The sequence below is a fragment of the Poeciliopsis prolifica genome, unplaced genomic scaffold (assembly GCF_027474105.1).
Source record: "Poeciliopsis prolifica strain line A6 unplaced genomic scaffold, Auburn_PproV2 SCAFFOLD029, whole genome shotgun sequence".
Classification (NCBI taxonomy): domain Eukaryota; kingdom Metazoa; phylum Chordata; class Actinopteri; order Cyprinodontiformes; family Poeciliidae; genus Poeciliopsis; species Poeciliopsis prolifica.
The window spans coordinates 1,640,418-1,658,609 of NW_026562404.1; the positions used below are offsets into that span (position 1 = coordinate 1,640,418).

At 39.9% G+C, this 18,192-nt stretch overlaps 1 protein-coding gene across 1 annotated transcript; it reads left to right on the plus strand.

Annotated features, from left to right (window-relative positions):
- Positions 1–982: 982 nt before the first annotated feature.
- On the plus strand, positions 983–16,091 carry rimkla (ribosomal modification protein rimK-like family member A). The gene is made up of 5 exons (XM_055049731.1): positions 983–1,783; positions 8,305–8,535; positions 10,181–10,267; positions 11,300–11,503; positions 13,615–16,091. Exons 1-5 carry the CDS (start codon positions 1,621–1,623, stop codon positions 14,124–14,126), a joined length of 1,197 nt encoding a protein of 398 aa, XP_054905706.1. The 5' UTR covers positions 983–1,620; the 3' UTR covers positions 14,127–16,091.
- Positions 16,092–18,192: the final 2,101 nt, after the last annotated feature.

The window sequence follows — 18,192 nt, forward strand, 5'->3', positions numbered from 1 at the left end:
TATGCAGAAATACCTAAAGCAGAAGAGGAGTGAGGAGCACATTATAAAATAATTCCACTACGATATTATATCTGCTTAATGAATTCTAAGCCTGCATCCTGGAAGTTAATCAAAATGCGGTTCAGCAAAGAGTTATGCACTCTATGCAACCAGATTATTGCAGCTCTTTTTTTTTTTATCTCCCCCACCCAACAGATGTGCTGAGTAATACAGGATAAATCTCATAAATAAATAATGCACAAAGCCTCAGAAACCTGCCATTTTAATAAGGCTGTATAGACTTTTTATATCCACCACAATGGAGCGGTTTGTCTTCTAAGTGCCTCAAAATGACATTTGTTGTGGATTGGGGTTATTTGACAACTGAATAGCTTCCGAGTTATTCCAGGGATACTGGTGTCATTAAAAAGTTTATTCAAATATATGCATGTCGTGTTCTGCTTTTAGAGATCTTGCCCTATCCAACAGCAGTAACTACACAAAAAGAGGGGAGGGAGGGAGAAGTGGGTCAGTGGCATAATTTCTCCCAGTCGACACATCTGTCCCTAGATGGCGTTGGTAAACAATAGCCAAATCAAAATGCAACTTATTTTGTTTAAATAAACCACGTTTTGCCTCCTGAAATTAATCCATGGCTTTAGAAAAGGCGCCAGGTTGTGGTATTTCTGGCATGTAATGGCCTTAGTTAATTTCCGGCGCTTTGGGGAGACAACGCCGTGGTTCGCCAAAAGCTCCTCACTGGGCTGGTCTGAACCGGTTCGGAGAATGCGCGGTCTCGTGCGCCCTGCAGACGTCTCGCAGTGTTTCTCGCTGCATTCCGCGAGCCACCAATCGTCTCAACCCTCCTTGTGCTCCCCCACGCGTTACGTTTTCTCTTCCCTCATTGGCTCAAGTGATCGAGACTCGCCCACCTTTTCCGGCTGCTGCGTGGACACCGAGACTCGACACGAGTTCTGATTGGCCACCCGCCGCCCGAGCCTTTGTTTTGGGGCAGGGCACGAGACGCGGAGGAGTGGAGTTGTAAACTAAAGCGCGTGCACTTTTCAGCACCAATACCGCGTGGATAGCAGCCAAACGGACCATATAGAGAGATAGTTGCTGCATCGGTTAGCTTGTTTCAGTTTTGCTGTTTTGGTAGTTGAAGGAGAAACTTTTTTTGTGTGTATCGGTTCCGACTCGCCAGCCGGGAACCCGAAGCGGCGAGGCCCCAGCTTTGTTCGCCTCGGCGGCAGGAAAGCTGCGTCTCGGTTGAAAGGGAGGCGAAAAAACACCCTCGTTTTATTCGACTCCGTCTCGAACTAGTTTCTTTTCTTTTCTCTCTCTTCTCGCTTGGAGTTCGACGACCCAATCCGCGACCAGACTAAATGGCCGGAAGCAACGGAAAACAAAGGTGATACACTGAACAGCTTCCACCCGAGCCGGTTCGGTCCAGACAGCGGTTGAGCGAGCGGTCTCGTTTTTTTTTAAGCCACATTTCCAGCCAGCTCTCTCCGCTCGCCTCCATTGTGAGAGAACATCTCCGAAGCCCGCGCTCCCACCGCACACCTGCCCCCACCTCGCTTCACTCCACGGCGGATTTTTCAGCTGCTTCGCTCGCAAATCCACACTACAAAACAAACAATGTGCTCTCGGGTTTGGTTCGTGACCGACCGGCGTATCAGCCAGGAGTACCCTCAGGTCCAGATCCTCCGGGCTCTGAAGGAGCGCTGCGCCGACGAGGATGTTGAATTCCGCTACCTCCTCATGGATCAGATCGTGCTGACGATCAGCCAGGGGCAGCTAGGCAAGTATCACTGAGCTAACTCGTGTTCGACCAAAGATATCATTTAGTGGATTGTGCGTTTTGATACGGGTTGCTACGTGTTTACGTTTCTGGTCGGATAGTTGTTGTTTTGCGATCAGACTGGTGCCAAGTGGGGCTTGCCCGGTCTGCCTTCTAGCGAGGAAGAGGAGCAGCACAGCAGTGACCGCCTAACCCACTTTCAAGCTCCACTGCCTGCTGATTGACGGAAGAGATGACGCTTGATTTAATTCTGCTGAATGTGCTGCATTTCCCGCTCATATGGGCTAATCAGCTTGTATACATTTATTTAAACATGTATACAAGGAAATCCACGCGTGGGAAATGTAGCCTTGGTTGTTTTATTTTATTTTTTAAGTGACTGTTTTTTTTATTATTTATTTTACATTTGCTGAAATGTGTTCTTAATCAAAACAATTATTTCGGATGTATAATCAGGGGACGCGCCTTACCTCAATGCAGCTATAGCATCACCATATGTTGATATTTTCAGGGATTTTGCTTATAATTTAATCCAGTTAGTATACACAGCTAAAGTTAATCAACAACAAATGTCATCTCAAGGACTTTCCAAGATAAACTGCTCCAGTTCCTTGAATTGAAATGTAACCAGTCCAGTACAATCCGATCACGTGGACAGATTCAAATTTAGTACAGTCTAATGTGATCCTAGTTAAAATGTATCGAACTGAAGCACAGTTTTGAAAGCGCCAACACCTCACTCAGAACTATATTTTGACCGTCAACTGTTGTTGATTGCTCACTGGTATGTCTGTATTGCCAATGTGGATTCTTTATCTGGGATCAAAATATCTCATATGAAGCAGAAGGCCTTGGTAAACTGATAGTGACATGGAGCAACTCTAAAATAAACATATTCACAAGGAATTTGTGAGTATGGTGTGAAGTGGGGCTGGGTCACTGGATGAGAGGTGTGAGGGTCTTAATTAGCACATAAATGCTGCAGTTTGAAATTAGCAGAGGGTGAATAGATGGGAGAAAGTGCAGGACGGGTTGGAATGGGTCTCACACATTGTGCTGCCGAACAAGCTTGTTGCATTTGTCAGTCATGTTGATCATTTATGCGTGCAATTATCAGGCATCTTTAAAACTGGAAAGAGGCAGACACAAAGCAATCTGACCCAACAACCAGGCTAATCTGTGAATAAATAGGAATGTTTAAATATCCTAAATAGCCATTGAGAGATCACATGAGTTAATTCACGTTTTCTAGGTGGATCACTGTCTCGATCCGTGGCTTAGTGGGATACTGACGAACAGGGTTCTTAGTTTGGCTGGTAATCCATACTGGCTTTAAGTGTCTACAAATGTCTCTTGAGCCTTGGCTTCACATCACAGATTAAGAACGAGTGGACAGATTGTCTGTGACGAAGGCTTCCTTCATGGGAAGTCACAAAATGCATCTGTTATATGAATGGGTAAACTACCAGTATAGGTAGTTTAGATCAACTATTTAAACCTAAATTGGACTTTTTAGATTTTACGACACTCCATGAAAATACACATGAATTGGGATGCAAAACCAGAGCAATGAGGAGAACTAACAAATATATATTAGTGCCATAAATTAGACAGGACCAGCTTACAATCCAAGTCTGGCCCAGTTTAATGGTTTCAGTGTGTCTGTAGATAGAGGTATCTCTAATAGCGGCAACACTAGTTGTTTTTGATGACAGATATCCTTCGCTGGCATAAAACAGCTGAACCTAGCAGCCCAGTTTGCGGGCAGCATTTCACATCCCATGATTGGATATATTTAAAGCCCTGCCATGAATGGTTTTCATAAGCCTCTGTGTTCCCGGTGCGTGGCAGTGGGCGTAGCATTACCCGCTGATGATAAATGCAGCATGTCTGTGCCAGAGAACATGGACGATAGAGATATTGTGAACTTTGAGCTCCACCGGCAGCTATGTGAGCATCAGTGGTGTTAAGAAAATAATGCTTTATTTTTCAGGAAGTATTGTCTCAACTCGTAACAACTATGATGTAATAAGTTATCACAGAGTATTTGTTGCTTGAATTATGAGTGGTATTAGTTTTATCTCTTTACATCTTCAGTGTATTCAGACAGATCTTATGTTTAAGTTACTTCATGTTGTCTCATTGCAGAGCTGTGATCTGACCTATTTCATTAACCAAGCTGCAAATGTAGTCCAGTTTGCTGAAGATAACATTGAGCCCAGAAAGGATCCATTTGCATTTTATTGGTTTTTGCAAATAAGTTCCTATCTTGTTGTTTTTCTTACCTAGATATAAAATACATTTTCTCAGAAACCAAATCCATATTTAGGCTTAAACTAAACTAAGCTAAATAAACACTTGTATTTAATTGGTGTACTTAATTGTTTATGAAGACATCAGAAAGGCAGCGTACTGCCAAATAACCGTTAACTGAAAGTCTCATTGCTGAAAAGGATCACACTATTTTCTCTCTGATCATATGATCCAAGTTTAACCAAGCATTAAGATAAGGAATTTGTATGGTTGCAAGTAGCCAATAGAGAAATATTTGCTTAATGATTACTAGACTGAAAGCCTTTGAACTTTATATTTTCTAATGTAAAAATAATTGCTTAAGCTGGAGTAATTTGTGATGTTTCTGTACAACCAGCCACGTTGCATTGTAATAAAGCTTACATTACAGGTCAAAATTTACCGTACAATACTCTTTTTTTAATGCTAAGTTCTTCTGTAAGTCAGTCTGCTAACACAAGTCCAGATTTACTCAATAGTCTACTCAATGTCAATCTAAGTTTCTGTATGTACAAAAGTACATAGTGAAAAAGGAAATGATTTGCCGTTACCATAAACATCGAAAGGCATAAGTCAGTACAAAGTATCACAGCATTCATAAATATATATATCTAGAACAAAAAAATGTTTACTGATCTAAACTGCTTTTATTTGAAGCAAAGAAAGATGGAATTATTCTTACCACTGTTTTAGGATCTATAGGATATAACTTTGAGAAACAATATCATAATAATGAAACATTATAAATTACAAAGATTAAGTGACGACTAAACAAACGGTGATGATGAAGTTGTATGAAAAATATGCAACGATAACAGCTGTAATTGACAAAAAACTTTACCTTTTTGTTTGGAGGAAAAAATGTCCAATACCTGACACATTCAGAATGTCACTTATGTGAAGCTTTAAACGAATATTTAATGCCACTCTTTCTGAGTGAGATTATGCATTCTCCTCTGGCAGCTCCTCTAAACAGTTTAGTTAGTGCAACACTTTCTCTGGCATTTCACCAAAAGTGCTCGAAGCCACAACTTTTCAGCAGACCTTTTGTTGACGTTGATCTGCTTACTGTTACTTGACGCTGGTGATCAGTCCATGTTTTGTAAAAGTATAAAACATGTCCTAAACTGAAATTTACTAAAGCAATCAATTATGGTAGGTCTTACTAAATCAAAATATCACAATTTGAAAGTCTTAGAATCCCCGTAGTATAGCGTAGCATCTAGTAATTAATATTCTTCCCGGCTCCTTCGGTGTTGTGTAACTCATAACTCATTTTTAGTCATATTTTACAGTCATCTACCATGTCTTCAGTGCCTTAATTTAAATTATGTAAATATTAAAACAATCCATGGAGTTCTGTTATTTAACCTGGTCTTGTGTTTGCTGCTGGCATGAAGATATATACATATGTAGCAGCTCAAACAGGCAGCTGTTTAGTTTGTTATCGAACCAAAGGAAAAAGGGTTCAGTAAGCTTAAGTCAGACTGGACCCTGAATTACAGTGTTTTTAGAATGGATAGGACTGACCAGCCAGACACGCCAGTACAGCATTTGTCAGTCTGCTTTGTGACGTTACAGCAGCATGTATAGAATGCCTGCTATTCTTTAAAGCTTTGTTGGTCAGGATGGAAATGGGACGAACCTACACAGTCCGTTGAGTAAAGTGGAAACAGTTTGATCGGCGGAACCAACAATAAAACACAGCCCTCTCAGTTTTTAGTATAAACCGACTGGATTTCCTAGAACATTAGTGTATTCTTGAATCATTATCTAAATAAATTGTGAAGTTTTTTTTATGACAGTCACATGACAGACAGCAAAAAGCACACAAACACTCGCGTCGATGAATAGGGCTGATTCATCCGGCTTGCTCATTGGTCTCTGTTTGGTCCCCCTGGAGACGGAGACGAGCGCTGTGAATACTGTCTGTCAAAAACCATGAGAGCACATCCCCTGACACTTCCCACTGTAACAGCACTCATGGTGCCTGCAAAAACCACCAGTGTATGTGAGAGTGCTGAATGGAAAGAGGCAATGAATCCTCCCGCTTCTTTGCTGAGATCGTCAAGAGGAAGGGGACGAGGAAGAGGAAAAACAGGAGGGGCAGGGATCTTTTCATGGCTTCTTCATGCTCTTCTATTTTAATGCAACACATTCCCTCTGAACACTGCCTTCCTGTTGTCTTCAAGACATTCTTGATTGGTGTTCATTTTATCTTTAATCATTTCCTCTTTTTACATGTTTACATAAAGCAAAATGTACAAAAATAAATCCACACACAAACTCATCTGCTAACATGTCAGTAACTGTCTGGGCCGCAGTCATTGAGTTTCTCTTGACCTCTAATGATCTCTGCATGCTTTGTCTCGTCTCTCTGAAAAGCCTGCAGCTTGGTAGAGGGCTAAAACTCGCATCATAGTGAATGCATTGTGCAAACGTGCCTTCTCCTGTTATCTGGATTCGGAGAACTTGCAAATACACACATCTTCATTCCAATCGTCCAAACGAGTTGTTGTGATCGCAGGCTGAAAAATCTTCCTGCATGCCAACTAAAAAAATACAATAATTTTCCAATAAAATGCTGCCAAACTGTGGTCCATGGCCGATGAACATGCCATCTGTGCTGCAAATATCAAAGCGATCCACTCATGTGATTCTGTTGTGAAGCTTGACAAGGGTGTTAGCGCTAGAAGGAAGCTTACATGTGCTTTTTGAGCCAAATCTGTGTAGTTTCTGTTTCGCCGGCAATTTGCTTCACAAGATTGTGTACTCCCCCTTTGTTTTTGTTCTGCCCTGAATTGACACGGCTGATCAGTGACTAATTCAGACGTGCTCAGATAGCCTTTTGTTCCTCAGCTCAAATTTGCATGAGAAAAAGTGGTGTCAGGCTGAGGCATTGGAAGCCAAGGTCAATTTGACTTTCAATCAAGCAGAGCTAAACATTTTAGATCCTCGTCACTGTTAAACTGCTGGGTGCCATTTGTGAAATTACACAAACAAAAATTAACATAAATAATTTCTTATTTAGCTGGTCATAAGAAAAAAAAATGTGAATTGATATTTTCATCATGTTAATCATTCATTTATAAATATCATAGTTTAAAAAATAAATATTTAATGAGCAATCTAAATATTTATTTAGCTTGTAAGTGTAAGATACTATTTGGCTCTCTAAATTAATATTTAGGTTGAAAGTAAATATTTAGCTTGTTAACCTAAATATTTAGTGTAAACTAAATATGTAGCTTGCTAACAAAATTTTTAGTCTGGAGCTAAATATTTAGCTTTCTAAATAAACTGTGACATTAATAAATAAATGAAAATATTATTTAAAAAATGTATTTTAAAAATAAAATATTTTTTTTGATAAACTAAATAACCAAAATTATTGCTGTTAAGTGTTTCACTATGCAACTTTACAAATGGCACCACATATAAAACAAGGAATGCAAGACTTGACTTGATGATAGCCCAATTTATCATGAATATTTTACTTGAGTGCATATTTAAAAATCAAGACATGCAATCCTGGGATTTCAGCGGTTCAGAGGTACACTGGATCCACAGAATAGTGAATCCGTTGTGTCACTAAAGACCTTTAGTTCTTGCTCAGTGAGCTACATATTGAACTACTTGTGAGAGCTAAGGCAGGAGGAACTTTCAGAACATGCATCATCAGGTTCTGCAGGTTTCGCTGCAGTCCCTGCATGACTCTACCTGGTTCTAACTGACTCACTCCTTCTTTGGAAACTTGGTTTGAATGCGTTTCACCAAAGGTGAAGTCAGCTTTTTTTTTTGTGCCAGACATCCAAGCCGTTGGAACATTTTTTCCAGATTTTATATGTGACCAGGAAAATAAAGGTGTAAATACAGCTGCATGACCTAAACACAGAAAACAAGTCAAGCATTTTGCTCGCACCTGTAGTTTCTATATAACAGAGGGTCCAACTTACAAAAACCGAAGATGTTGAGCAGATGGTACAGTTTGATATTTTCTGCTTCCTGTGTTTTCCAGCTAGAGATGTGCTCTCTTTTGATAAAATAAGAAAAGCACAAATACTTAAGAGTTCTTGCATATTTAATGGCTTGAGTTAAACAACTTTTATTATTTAAACCTTTGAACAATCAGTCAACCACTGTAAACATCAATATTTACCTGATTCTTGACTAATATTAGTCTTTTTTCATCCATTTTTCATCAACCCTTCCTCCTGATCCTCCTCCAGGTCTGCGGGTGGAGCAGGAATTGGTGACATCTTATCCTCAGGTGGTGTTAGTGCGAGTCCCCACACCCTGGGTGCAATCGGACAGTGACATTACCGTGCTGCGCCACCTGGAGAAGATGGGCTGCCGGCTGATCAACCGGCCCCAGGCCATACTCAACTGTGTCAACAAATTCTGGACCTTTCAGGAATTGGCTGGCCATGGGGTCCCTCTTCCCGATACCTACTCTTACGGTAAAAATGATTGTTTTTAGACCTTCCTTAATGACAACAACAAGCAAAGCAAGTTTTAAAATACACTTTTACAACGTTCGGAATCTGAACTCCATGAAAGAAACAAATTGTACAAGACTTGTTTTTCTTAGATAAAATCTGGTACCATCATCACGTTTTCTTGCAAGAAGTTGCAAAAATTCAGCAAGCATGATATGAAGCTTCTCCTTCAGCTTCATTATGAAACCTTGTATTTTCATTGTACAATGCTTTGAGAAAGTAATCACACCGCTTACATTTTGTCACAGTATTAAACAGACTGATAGACTACATATACAGAGTGTTAATTATGGAGAAAAACCAACACTGTGGAGTTTGTTAAATGCACTGTGAAACATGGCAGAAGCAGCATCATGCTGCGGGAAACTTTTCTTCAGGAGGCTCAGGGAAGATGGTCAGAGTTGTTTGGTAGAAGAATTGAGATAACTACTGTGAAAGTTTAGAAGAAAATATGCAGAGAACCAGCAGAACAGAACAACAGCCCTATTTATAATAATCAATATAAATGTTTTTTGGGGTTTTTTCAGATTTTTAATTGTGAAAAATTGAGAAAAACATTTTTCACAATGGTTGTGGAAGGCACTTTGAAAACGTTGATAGGTATTTCCTGCTTAAACACAGGCCACAAACTCTAAACAATTAAAGTTTTGATAAATGAAAAGAAGATGAGGAGTACAGCAGAGCCTCGTGTTTATTTATTGTGCTTTGTGGATTTTTCTAACAGTGCACATTTCTTTGTGTTTAAAAAAAATCTGCTTTACTGTGGTTTTCATGAGAGCAGAAAAGGAAGGATAGAGACAGTGGAGGAAAAAAAGAATGAGCGGGGGCTGTTTGGCCTACATTCCATGTGTTTCTGAGCACAGTAGGCCAGGCGATGCATGCAGAGCAGCTGGAGAGCTTATGTAACCAGCCCCCCCACCAGCACCTCCCATGCCCTTTCATTTTCCAAAATAAAGCTTGCAATTGCTTTGCTGCCTCTACCAGTGACTACCACAGCCGCTCACTGGTTGATTTGTCATCTGCTATCTCCCTCCACTCTTCCTGGCACTTTTTTTTTTTTTTTTTTTGTTCTAGTCTGATTAAAAACACATGTGATTTAGCACACCAGGAAAGAGCCAAGTCACAGGGTTGTTTGCATCTGCTGCTTTGACTGCATGCCAGGTAAGTGCAGGCAAGAGAATGAAGAGACCGCATCAGGGGTAATAATGAGAAAACGTTCATTTATGTAACTTGTTTTTTTTTTTTTTTTTTTTTTTTTTTTTGCATTCCCTGTCCAGTTCAAAACACGAAGCTGAAGCATATCGCAAAACAAGCCGCCATCATAAATCACCGTCAGATATGCTTGTCTGCCTTACATGACATGCTTCGGTCTGTGACTCTGCTCCTCTGTTCTACAAACCAGGGCAACAGATCCAAGCTCATCGCTGTTTTGAGTAACTCTTGTTTCCATGGCAACATGCTTCTTTTCCCCCCCTCTGCTCGTCCTGCCAGATTGGCTTGTGATGTGTGAACCATGTCACAGAAGGAAGAGCAGCTCCTAATGTGCTGCAATGTATGGTTGTGGACGCATGTTTCTGTGTGCGCGTTTGGATGGGGAATTTCTCAGGAGGGCACGACAACTTCCGTAAGATGATCGATGAGGCAGAGCCGCTGGGATACCCGGTGGTGGTGAAGAACGCACGTGGTCACAGAGGTAAGGCGATACGCCCATTACTTTCCTGTCATTCACCCAGGTCACCACAATGCACTTTAAAATGTCCCCATAACGGGGATTTTAGACCTCCCTGACATGAAATTCATTGACAGAGTGTTAAATGATTACCACTCCGCTGCTGCCACAAACACAAAAACCCAGTCTTGTAAAGACGGGTTAATAATTTGTGTTTCTAGTTAACGAATGAGCGCTCAGTTTCATCATTTTCCCTGAGTTCATAAGGAGCTTGAGCCATTAATATACCACCTCTAAGATAAAGCCCTCGTTCTTAATGAAAAACCATTAGCTGATTCCTATTCATAGCTACTGCTTTGTTAGAGGCTTCATGAAGAAATGACTGTGGTATTTGGTAGCCGAGGTTTCCATCACGTAGTGTTGTCCTGGACAGCTGCTACTGCTGAAACACAACTGTGACATATTTTATGGTCGTTTGTTGTCTCCTTATTAGCTGACCACTGCACTGGTGAAACCCAGCTTCCTTCAGATACTAAGGCCTGTAAACAAATGTCAAGTTTGGGTATTATTTGTCAGCATTATAGATTCAAAATGTCCAAACCACAATGATTTCATTTTGGCACATTAATTCAAAACTTATAGTAATTGTCACAATACCAATACCTCTCACTTGCATCGAGGCTTCTTCCCAATCTATTCTGATAATAATACTGAGTACTTAACATTTTTGGATACATGATCCCACAGCTATAAAGTGATCATGGTTGGAAGAGCTCAGAGGTCCAGTAAAGAGGCAGAGCTAATTAAACCGGGCATCTTCTATGCTCTGTGAGAAGACACTCTGAGAGTACTGTCAGCACTTTGAGAAATGGGAGTTGCTCACCAGAGAGCAACTGCTTGTAAGCAAAATAGCTGCTCTGCCTGAACTCGCACTTCATAATGAACCACTCCTGCAAATATATGAATATTTATTTAACAAGTTTGTGTGACGTTAGCCTGAAGAGTTGCTCATTTTTCCTTTCTTCTCCTCATTTAGTGTCTCCTTCCTTCTTTTAGGCAAGGCTGTGTTCCTGGCGCGCGACAAACACCACCTGACGGATCTGTGTCACTTGATCCGCCATGATACCCCCTACCTGTTTCAGGAGTACGTGAAGGAGTCTCACGGCCGCGACGTGCGGGTGGTGCTGGTGGGCGGCCGTGTTGTTGGCTCCATGCTACGCTGCTCCACCGACGGACGCATGCAGAGCAACTGCTCCCTGGGTAGGGAAACAGCTGAGAGGCACCAATCACACACGTTTAATTACCCCGCACGCCTCACTACTTCATCCTTACAGTTGGCCGATCTGCTTCATTTCTACTGTTCTTTAATTTTCCAGACTTCTGTGTTTTCATTGTGGTGACTTTTATAGCATACATTTTCTGAGAGAAGATGAAATACACTCGAAGTAATTTCTGTGCCGTTGTGGGAGGCATTTTTTATATATATATATATATATATATATATATATATATATATATATATATATATATATATATATATATATATATATATAAGAAATATTTGAAATAGTCTCTTTTTAAAAAACCTTCTTTAATACACACTGAATCAAAACTATACACACATTCAAATATTCAAGTGTCCATTAGCAAGTTGCAGATGAACCACACACTTCTGTAGATATTCTGATACTTATTGTTGTAATTATTTATTTTATTTATTTCATTATTTTGCATGTATTTGATTGCTGATAGTACCTCTACCATAAAGTGTTGTTTACTTTCAAAGGACTCTAAACTATTGTGCAACGTCATAGCATTTGTACTTTTATAGGTATATAGAGATGTAACTACTCTTATTTATGCTCTTTTATTATGTCTTTTATTTACTGGCATTTGTATTTGTGCTGATGTAAAGCCTCACTTTCCCCCACTGGGACCAGCAAGGGAACATTGTTGCTGCCACAGAACTGGCTTGTAAATATAGTCCCTGGATTTCCAAAGGGGTTCCAGAAGCTTCTGTTGCTAATCTCACTGTATTCACTCACAAAACTAGTTTTTAATGTGTGTTTGGAATCAGTGTTTTTTCAGAACACCTGATTCTGTCCAAGTACTAACCATCACTCTCAAATGAAGACACTGGTTTGAAACTCCAGTCTCCATCTTAAGTCTCAATCTTAAAGCTAAAAAGACGTCCACAGCTGCCCACATGCATTCGTCAAATATCTCCTCAAGAAAATTTTAATGGCCAACTGAAACAAAACTGTTCATTTCCACAATGATCCAAGTGTGTTCTGAGTAGTCGATGATTAACTTTCAAACCTGAAAACAATGTATCGGATCTCAGGTATTTTGTTTTTTTATATGTTGTCAGTCTGTTTTAATATGATGATTCTAGTGCTTTGCTAAAAGTGAATGTAAAAATAGAGGTTTAAATTATTGAAAGTCTACTCAGTTCAAAAATCGACGCGGTTTAGACCTGAACAGCCTTCGGGGTCACAACAGAACCAAAACACCAAAGCTTGAGAAAACAGCCTGATACTTTTTTATTCTGAAATGCGTCTGGCCTGAACCCAGCTGACATTTTGTGGATTATACTTAAAAGTGATATCAGTGCCAGAAAATCAATTCATTTTAGGAGACTCAATGACCAATTCTGTTATGGAAAACAGCCAACCACAATTAAGTCAAAACCTTGTTCATGGCTACAAACCCTACAAAAGGCTTTTATCAAAATATTTGCCTTTGTGTATATCTGTGCACCCAATCGTAGCTGTAAAGAGCCATGGAAACAGATGGTTAGAGTGCATTTGCTAAATGTGCATGATATAATAATAAACCAGGCGAGTGTAGTCAAGCTTCTCAACAGCACTGTCATTAGGTAAATAATTTATTTCCTGATTTCATGTGTGAATAGCTTTCTCCAATCCTAAGCTTTAACTCCACTTCTGCTGTCATCAGTGGATGGGAGACAAAATTTCAGACTGCATCCCTGCAAATGTGTAGTAGTGCAGAATCAACACTTGTGTTCAATTCACCCTTAGAACTGAAAGTGACACAGCACTCAAGTTGATGAGGCTGATTTCCAATGTCAGCAAGTGAGTCCTGCTGGGCTGCATGAAGACGTGATGCTCTGTGACATAATTAGGTCATCAGTTAGCAGATTATTTATGTAGCAGAACAAGATTTTTGAAACAATATGCGAGATGTGAAGAAAGGAGATCAGTTTTTGAGTTACATATTTCATTTAAATATTTTATGTTTCTTTGTGCATCACACGTGGCTTACTACTACGTCGATGACAATCAGTCCAGTTGCAGAGTTTTTTTTTTGTTTGGTGTATTCACTGACCTGGCGTATCTCTGACCGTTTAGGTGGTGTGGGGATGATGTGCCCCCTGAGCGAGCAGGGCAAGCAGCTGGCCATCGAGGTGTCCAACATCCTGGGCATGGACGTGTGCGGCGTTGACCTCCTCCAGCTCAACGACGGCTCGTTTGTGGTCTGCGAGGCCAACGCCAACGTGGGCTTCATCGCCTTCGACCAGGCCTGTGGGATCGACGTGGCGGGGATTATCGCTGACTTTGCCCTCTCCACGCTTCCCAGCCGCCTGACTCGGAAGATGTCCCTGCTGTCCGTCGTGTCCAGCACCAGCGAGACCAGCAGCGAGCCCGAGGTGTGTATGGTGAACGCGGGCGGAGGCTCCCTGCCGGAGGCCGTCTGCAACATGAGCGTGGGCTCGTCTTCCAGCGAAAGCGACCCCGAGCTGGCCGAGCCCTCGCAGTCGTCACCTCGCCGCTCGCCAGCCTCCGCCCTGTCCGACCTCCCCGACGCAGCATACAACTTTAACAACCTCCTGGCCAATGAGATCAAGCTATTGACTGAGTGAGAATCGAACAAATTCGCATACACCCCGCAGTCACACACGTACAGTACATACATGTGTACAAGCATTCCTTTAAAATAAAGAAGAAAAAAAAAACAACAACACACATATCACTCTCAAAGAGATGTTCATAACATAAAAACAGCTGAGAGAAACAGATCACACATTCTGACACAGCAGAGACAAACATCTAAACTGGAGCCTTCTCCTTTTGAGCAAAAAGATCTATGGCTGCTCCCCTGACTCTCCTTTCTTTGCATTTTTTCAAATCCCACAGAGGCATGCAAAATCAGTGTATGGTGTCAACTTATCACAAAGGCATACAGCATACAAGATAACTGCCAAAACCGGCCTCTTCTGGTGTATATTTGTTGTTTGTGTTGAGATGGGTGAAGAATTTATTAAATGCCATGTTTTTAACCCTCCTCACAATGCAAAAAAAAAAAATGCAAATAAAGGTTCTCCTGGTGTGGCAAGGTTTGGTTGATGGCGGGAAAAATGAAGTATTTTCAGGTTGAATGTACCCTCACGCTAGGCATATCGTTCTGTCGGTTCCTATTTAGCAGTGAAGCGCTCCTCAAAATGACAGGTAACACGAGGGAGACCAAACTGCAGGTGTGTAAACTTTTATGTCAGGAAAGACTCGTCCTGTTCTGCTAAAACTCATACATCGAGATGATTTCACAACAGTTTTCAGTTTACATTTTAGAGTGTTGGATTACCAGCAGCAGCTATCTGCTTTTTTAAAATAATAATAATAATAATAACAATTTAAAAAAAAACCCACGAAATGCCTAGCACTTTATTAAAACAGCTTTGTCTTTTTCTTCCTGAGATGACATTCTTAGGGAGGATAAGAGCATATTCAAGTTGTGTCATCACCTGAAAGCAAAATATACCTCAGAACAGAGATGTCTCACTGCCGTAGGACATCATAGACACATACAGAACATATCAGCTTAGGCCCTAACACCTTACAGTTCCTTCCTTTCATGTCTAGGACCTAAAATATAACTGTGTGTTACGTTTATGTTATGTTAGTTTTTTGTTTTTTTTTTGTAAATATTAGAGATAGCAAAATTTAACTTCATAGCTTATTAGTATGCAGCTGATGAAACTGGAACAACTGGTCAGAGAAAAAAAAAAGCCAACGTTGCTGGTTTTTATTTATTTATTATTTTTTTTTTTATTATTATTATTTCATTTTATAAGCTACTGTGGACAAACTACATTGTACAGACCTGTGACTTTAAAAGGCTCCAAAGCTGCAATTTGGTGCTAACAGTCGTGGATCCAGTTAGTTCACAGTCATGTTCACTCTAGATTTTTATTATCCTCATAAATCTTCTGTTAGTTGTTGAGGAAAATCAACCCACCTTGTGAAGAAAAAGTAAAAAAAAAAAAAAAAGGAAATATATTTTTAAATTGTCTTTAACGGAATGTTTTTCCCCCCTTGTAGAGTAAAGAAAAATGCAGGGATTTCAGCAGCCAAAATCTTCATCATTTTCATCTTTTGTTCCTTTGGATTTACCTTCTGTGTATCTTATAGGACAGGAATAAGGTAGGAGACAGTATTGTCCATTACTTGGGAATATTATCAGGCCAATTTTGATCAAAAGCACAAATAAAAATCCCGAATCGTCCACATAGTCGTCTTTTTAGGCTGGCAACCCTTTCTGTTGAACACAACTCAGGGAAGCAGCCTGGATCTCAGTCCTGACCCTTCCACAAAGGTATGGAACATCCATCCAAGCTTAAAACATGTCATAAACATAACACATACTTACACGTAGACCAAAACAACAAGAAAAAAAAAACAACAACAATGAAAAAAGGTTGTAAACATTCACTTTTTTCCTTGTTTGTTTCATGATTGTTCCATGTTTTCTTCCTAATTTATGGGATTTTTGAAGAAAAAAAGTGGTTTGTGTGCACTAATATTGTCTCAATAAAGTGAAACCTCTGTGACGCTTGCTTTTTTTTTTTTTTTCCCCATTTTCCTTTGTCGTGGGCCAAACTTTCCTATCTGGGGTCAAACATCGCCCTGCCAGAGGGTTTGGCGTGGTGACCGGAGGGAGGGCTGGAGAAAGGGCAGCTTTTATTTTGATCTCTCGTGTCGGGTGATCGCTGTGGCTCCACACCGTGATGTTGTTTGGTATCTATATGATCAAAACTATCAAAAAGCTGTGAAATTTGTTCATGTCGACATTGGTAACACGCGGGGACAGTGAGCGTGGCCGACAACATCCCGAACACTTCGCTAGGTGAACTGTAACATTCCCCCGTCTTGTCTTTGACTCTGCATTAAAGCTTGTATTTGTACATCTTGTACATCAGTGAAGATCCCAGGCATAAATAGCCATCGACAGGAAAGAAACACTTGTTTGTCTCACGCAGATCCTGTTGTGCGATAATTAATTTATATCATGACAGAACACATCTCGTCAGCATTACCCTGGTAGCTCCAATAGTGCAATTAGATTGTCTAACTCTGATTTTTTTAGGGTGAAAGCTGAATCATAAACTGTTTTCAGTTATGCCTGATCTTTATTGATCAGCTGGCATAATGAAGAGGACAGCTGCTGAAGAAATACAGTAAATAAGACAAATGTCAGAAGTAAAGTCTGTGGACGACCTGGAACGAGCTTGTATAACTGGGTGGGAAGATGTGAACTACTGTTTGAAAAGGTTACTATTACTTTTCCAATTCTATCCTTAAGAACTCTTTGCTCATGAAAATAAAAAAGGGAAATTAGATTTTTGTCTGAACAAAAATGTAAATGCCAAAAACAGTAACCTTTTTCTTTGTGTAGGTCAGTATGGTTAACACTAATAAGAGTACATAGCAAAGAATGTTTTGGCAAAGAATCGTATCTAAACGTTTTAAAGGAAGTTTTAGTTGATGCAAAGATTTCCAGCATACTGTTATTTGCAAGATCTCGACTACATTTGAGCTTATGTGACATACTGCAGCTCTCTGCTCATGAGACATAAACTATTTACTAGGGAGTTCAAGATTGCTAAGATGGAAAATATGACCGCAGTTGCATAAAAAGTGTCTTAGCAAATGTCATTGACCTTTTTTCTTTTTGTTTCTGGCACAAGATTGTTATTCACAAATGCCCCAAATCATGTAAATACAGATCCTGCTCTTTTTTTTTTTTTTTTTTTTTTTTTTTATTAAAAATAAAGAGTCATTATTCAAACCAATGGGTATGTGCTCTTTTGCTTCTTATTACATGTTTACAGATGCCATTTCATGCCTCGGAAAATGTTTTTTTTGTTTTTGTTTTTGGGGGGGGGGTTATTTTGTTACATTTGGACATTTCAGACCATCAAAAAATATCAAATAAAGGTAACCTAAATATGAACACAATTTTCAAAAGTTGTCAATTATGAAGAAAAACGTAACCTTGGTGTTTGGTTAAAAAAAAAAAAAAAACCTGAAGCGTAACCTGAATGCGCTTGAGCTGAAGGTCACAAACCGAAGTATATGCTCCTTCTATATTTACTAGTAGGGAGCTGAATTCATGGATCCATCAGGTTGTGATGAGTCACGACAAGCAGACTGTGAAATCCCCACCATCCTATTTGGCCGCAGCTGTGATGTTATTTTGTGAGGATGTACAGAGAGGCACAGGCTCCAAAGAGTTTCATTTCAGTCCACAGATTAAGTTCCCAAAAGTTATCAAGAGGTTTTACTTCTCTCTCCCTCCACCCCCATAATTTGTGTGATTTGTTGGTTTTCCTTTTTGATAAAAGATAAAAGTTGAACTCTTCTTGTATTTGAGTTCACTCAAACACAAACTGTTTCTAGAAACAGGTATTCTAACCACAAATTTTAAACAACCAAAATCTTAAAATGTTTGCCATTCCTTCCTTGTTTTCAATCTCTTTATGCATAATAGTAATTTCTACTTTTAAATTTCATATATAGAGAGAGGAAAAGTAAAACAAATCTTAACAAAATAATGGTGACTCAGGGAAGTACAAGATGTTTTCACATTTTAATTGCTGAAGTATCATAGAGGAAGTGATATTTTCCATCACAAATAAATCATAGACTACA

Excerpts from the sequence above, each read along its gene's own strand:
- rimkla (XM_055049731.1), top strand. The coding sequence starts at position 1,621 with ATGTGCTCTCGGGTTTGGTTCGTGACCGACCGGCGTATCAGCCAGGAG. Across the intron at positions 1,784-8,304 it reads GATCAGCCAGGGGCAGCTAG|GTCTGCGGGTGGAGCAGGAA; the intron begins GCAAGTATCACT and ends ATCCTCCTCCAG. Across the intron at positions 8,536-10,180 it reads TCCCGATACCTACTCTTACG|GAGGGCACGACAACTTCCGT; the intron begins GTAAAAATGATT and ends GGAATTTCTCAG.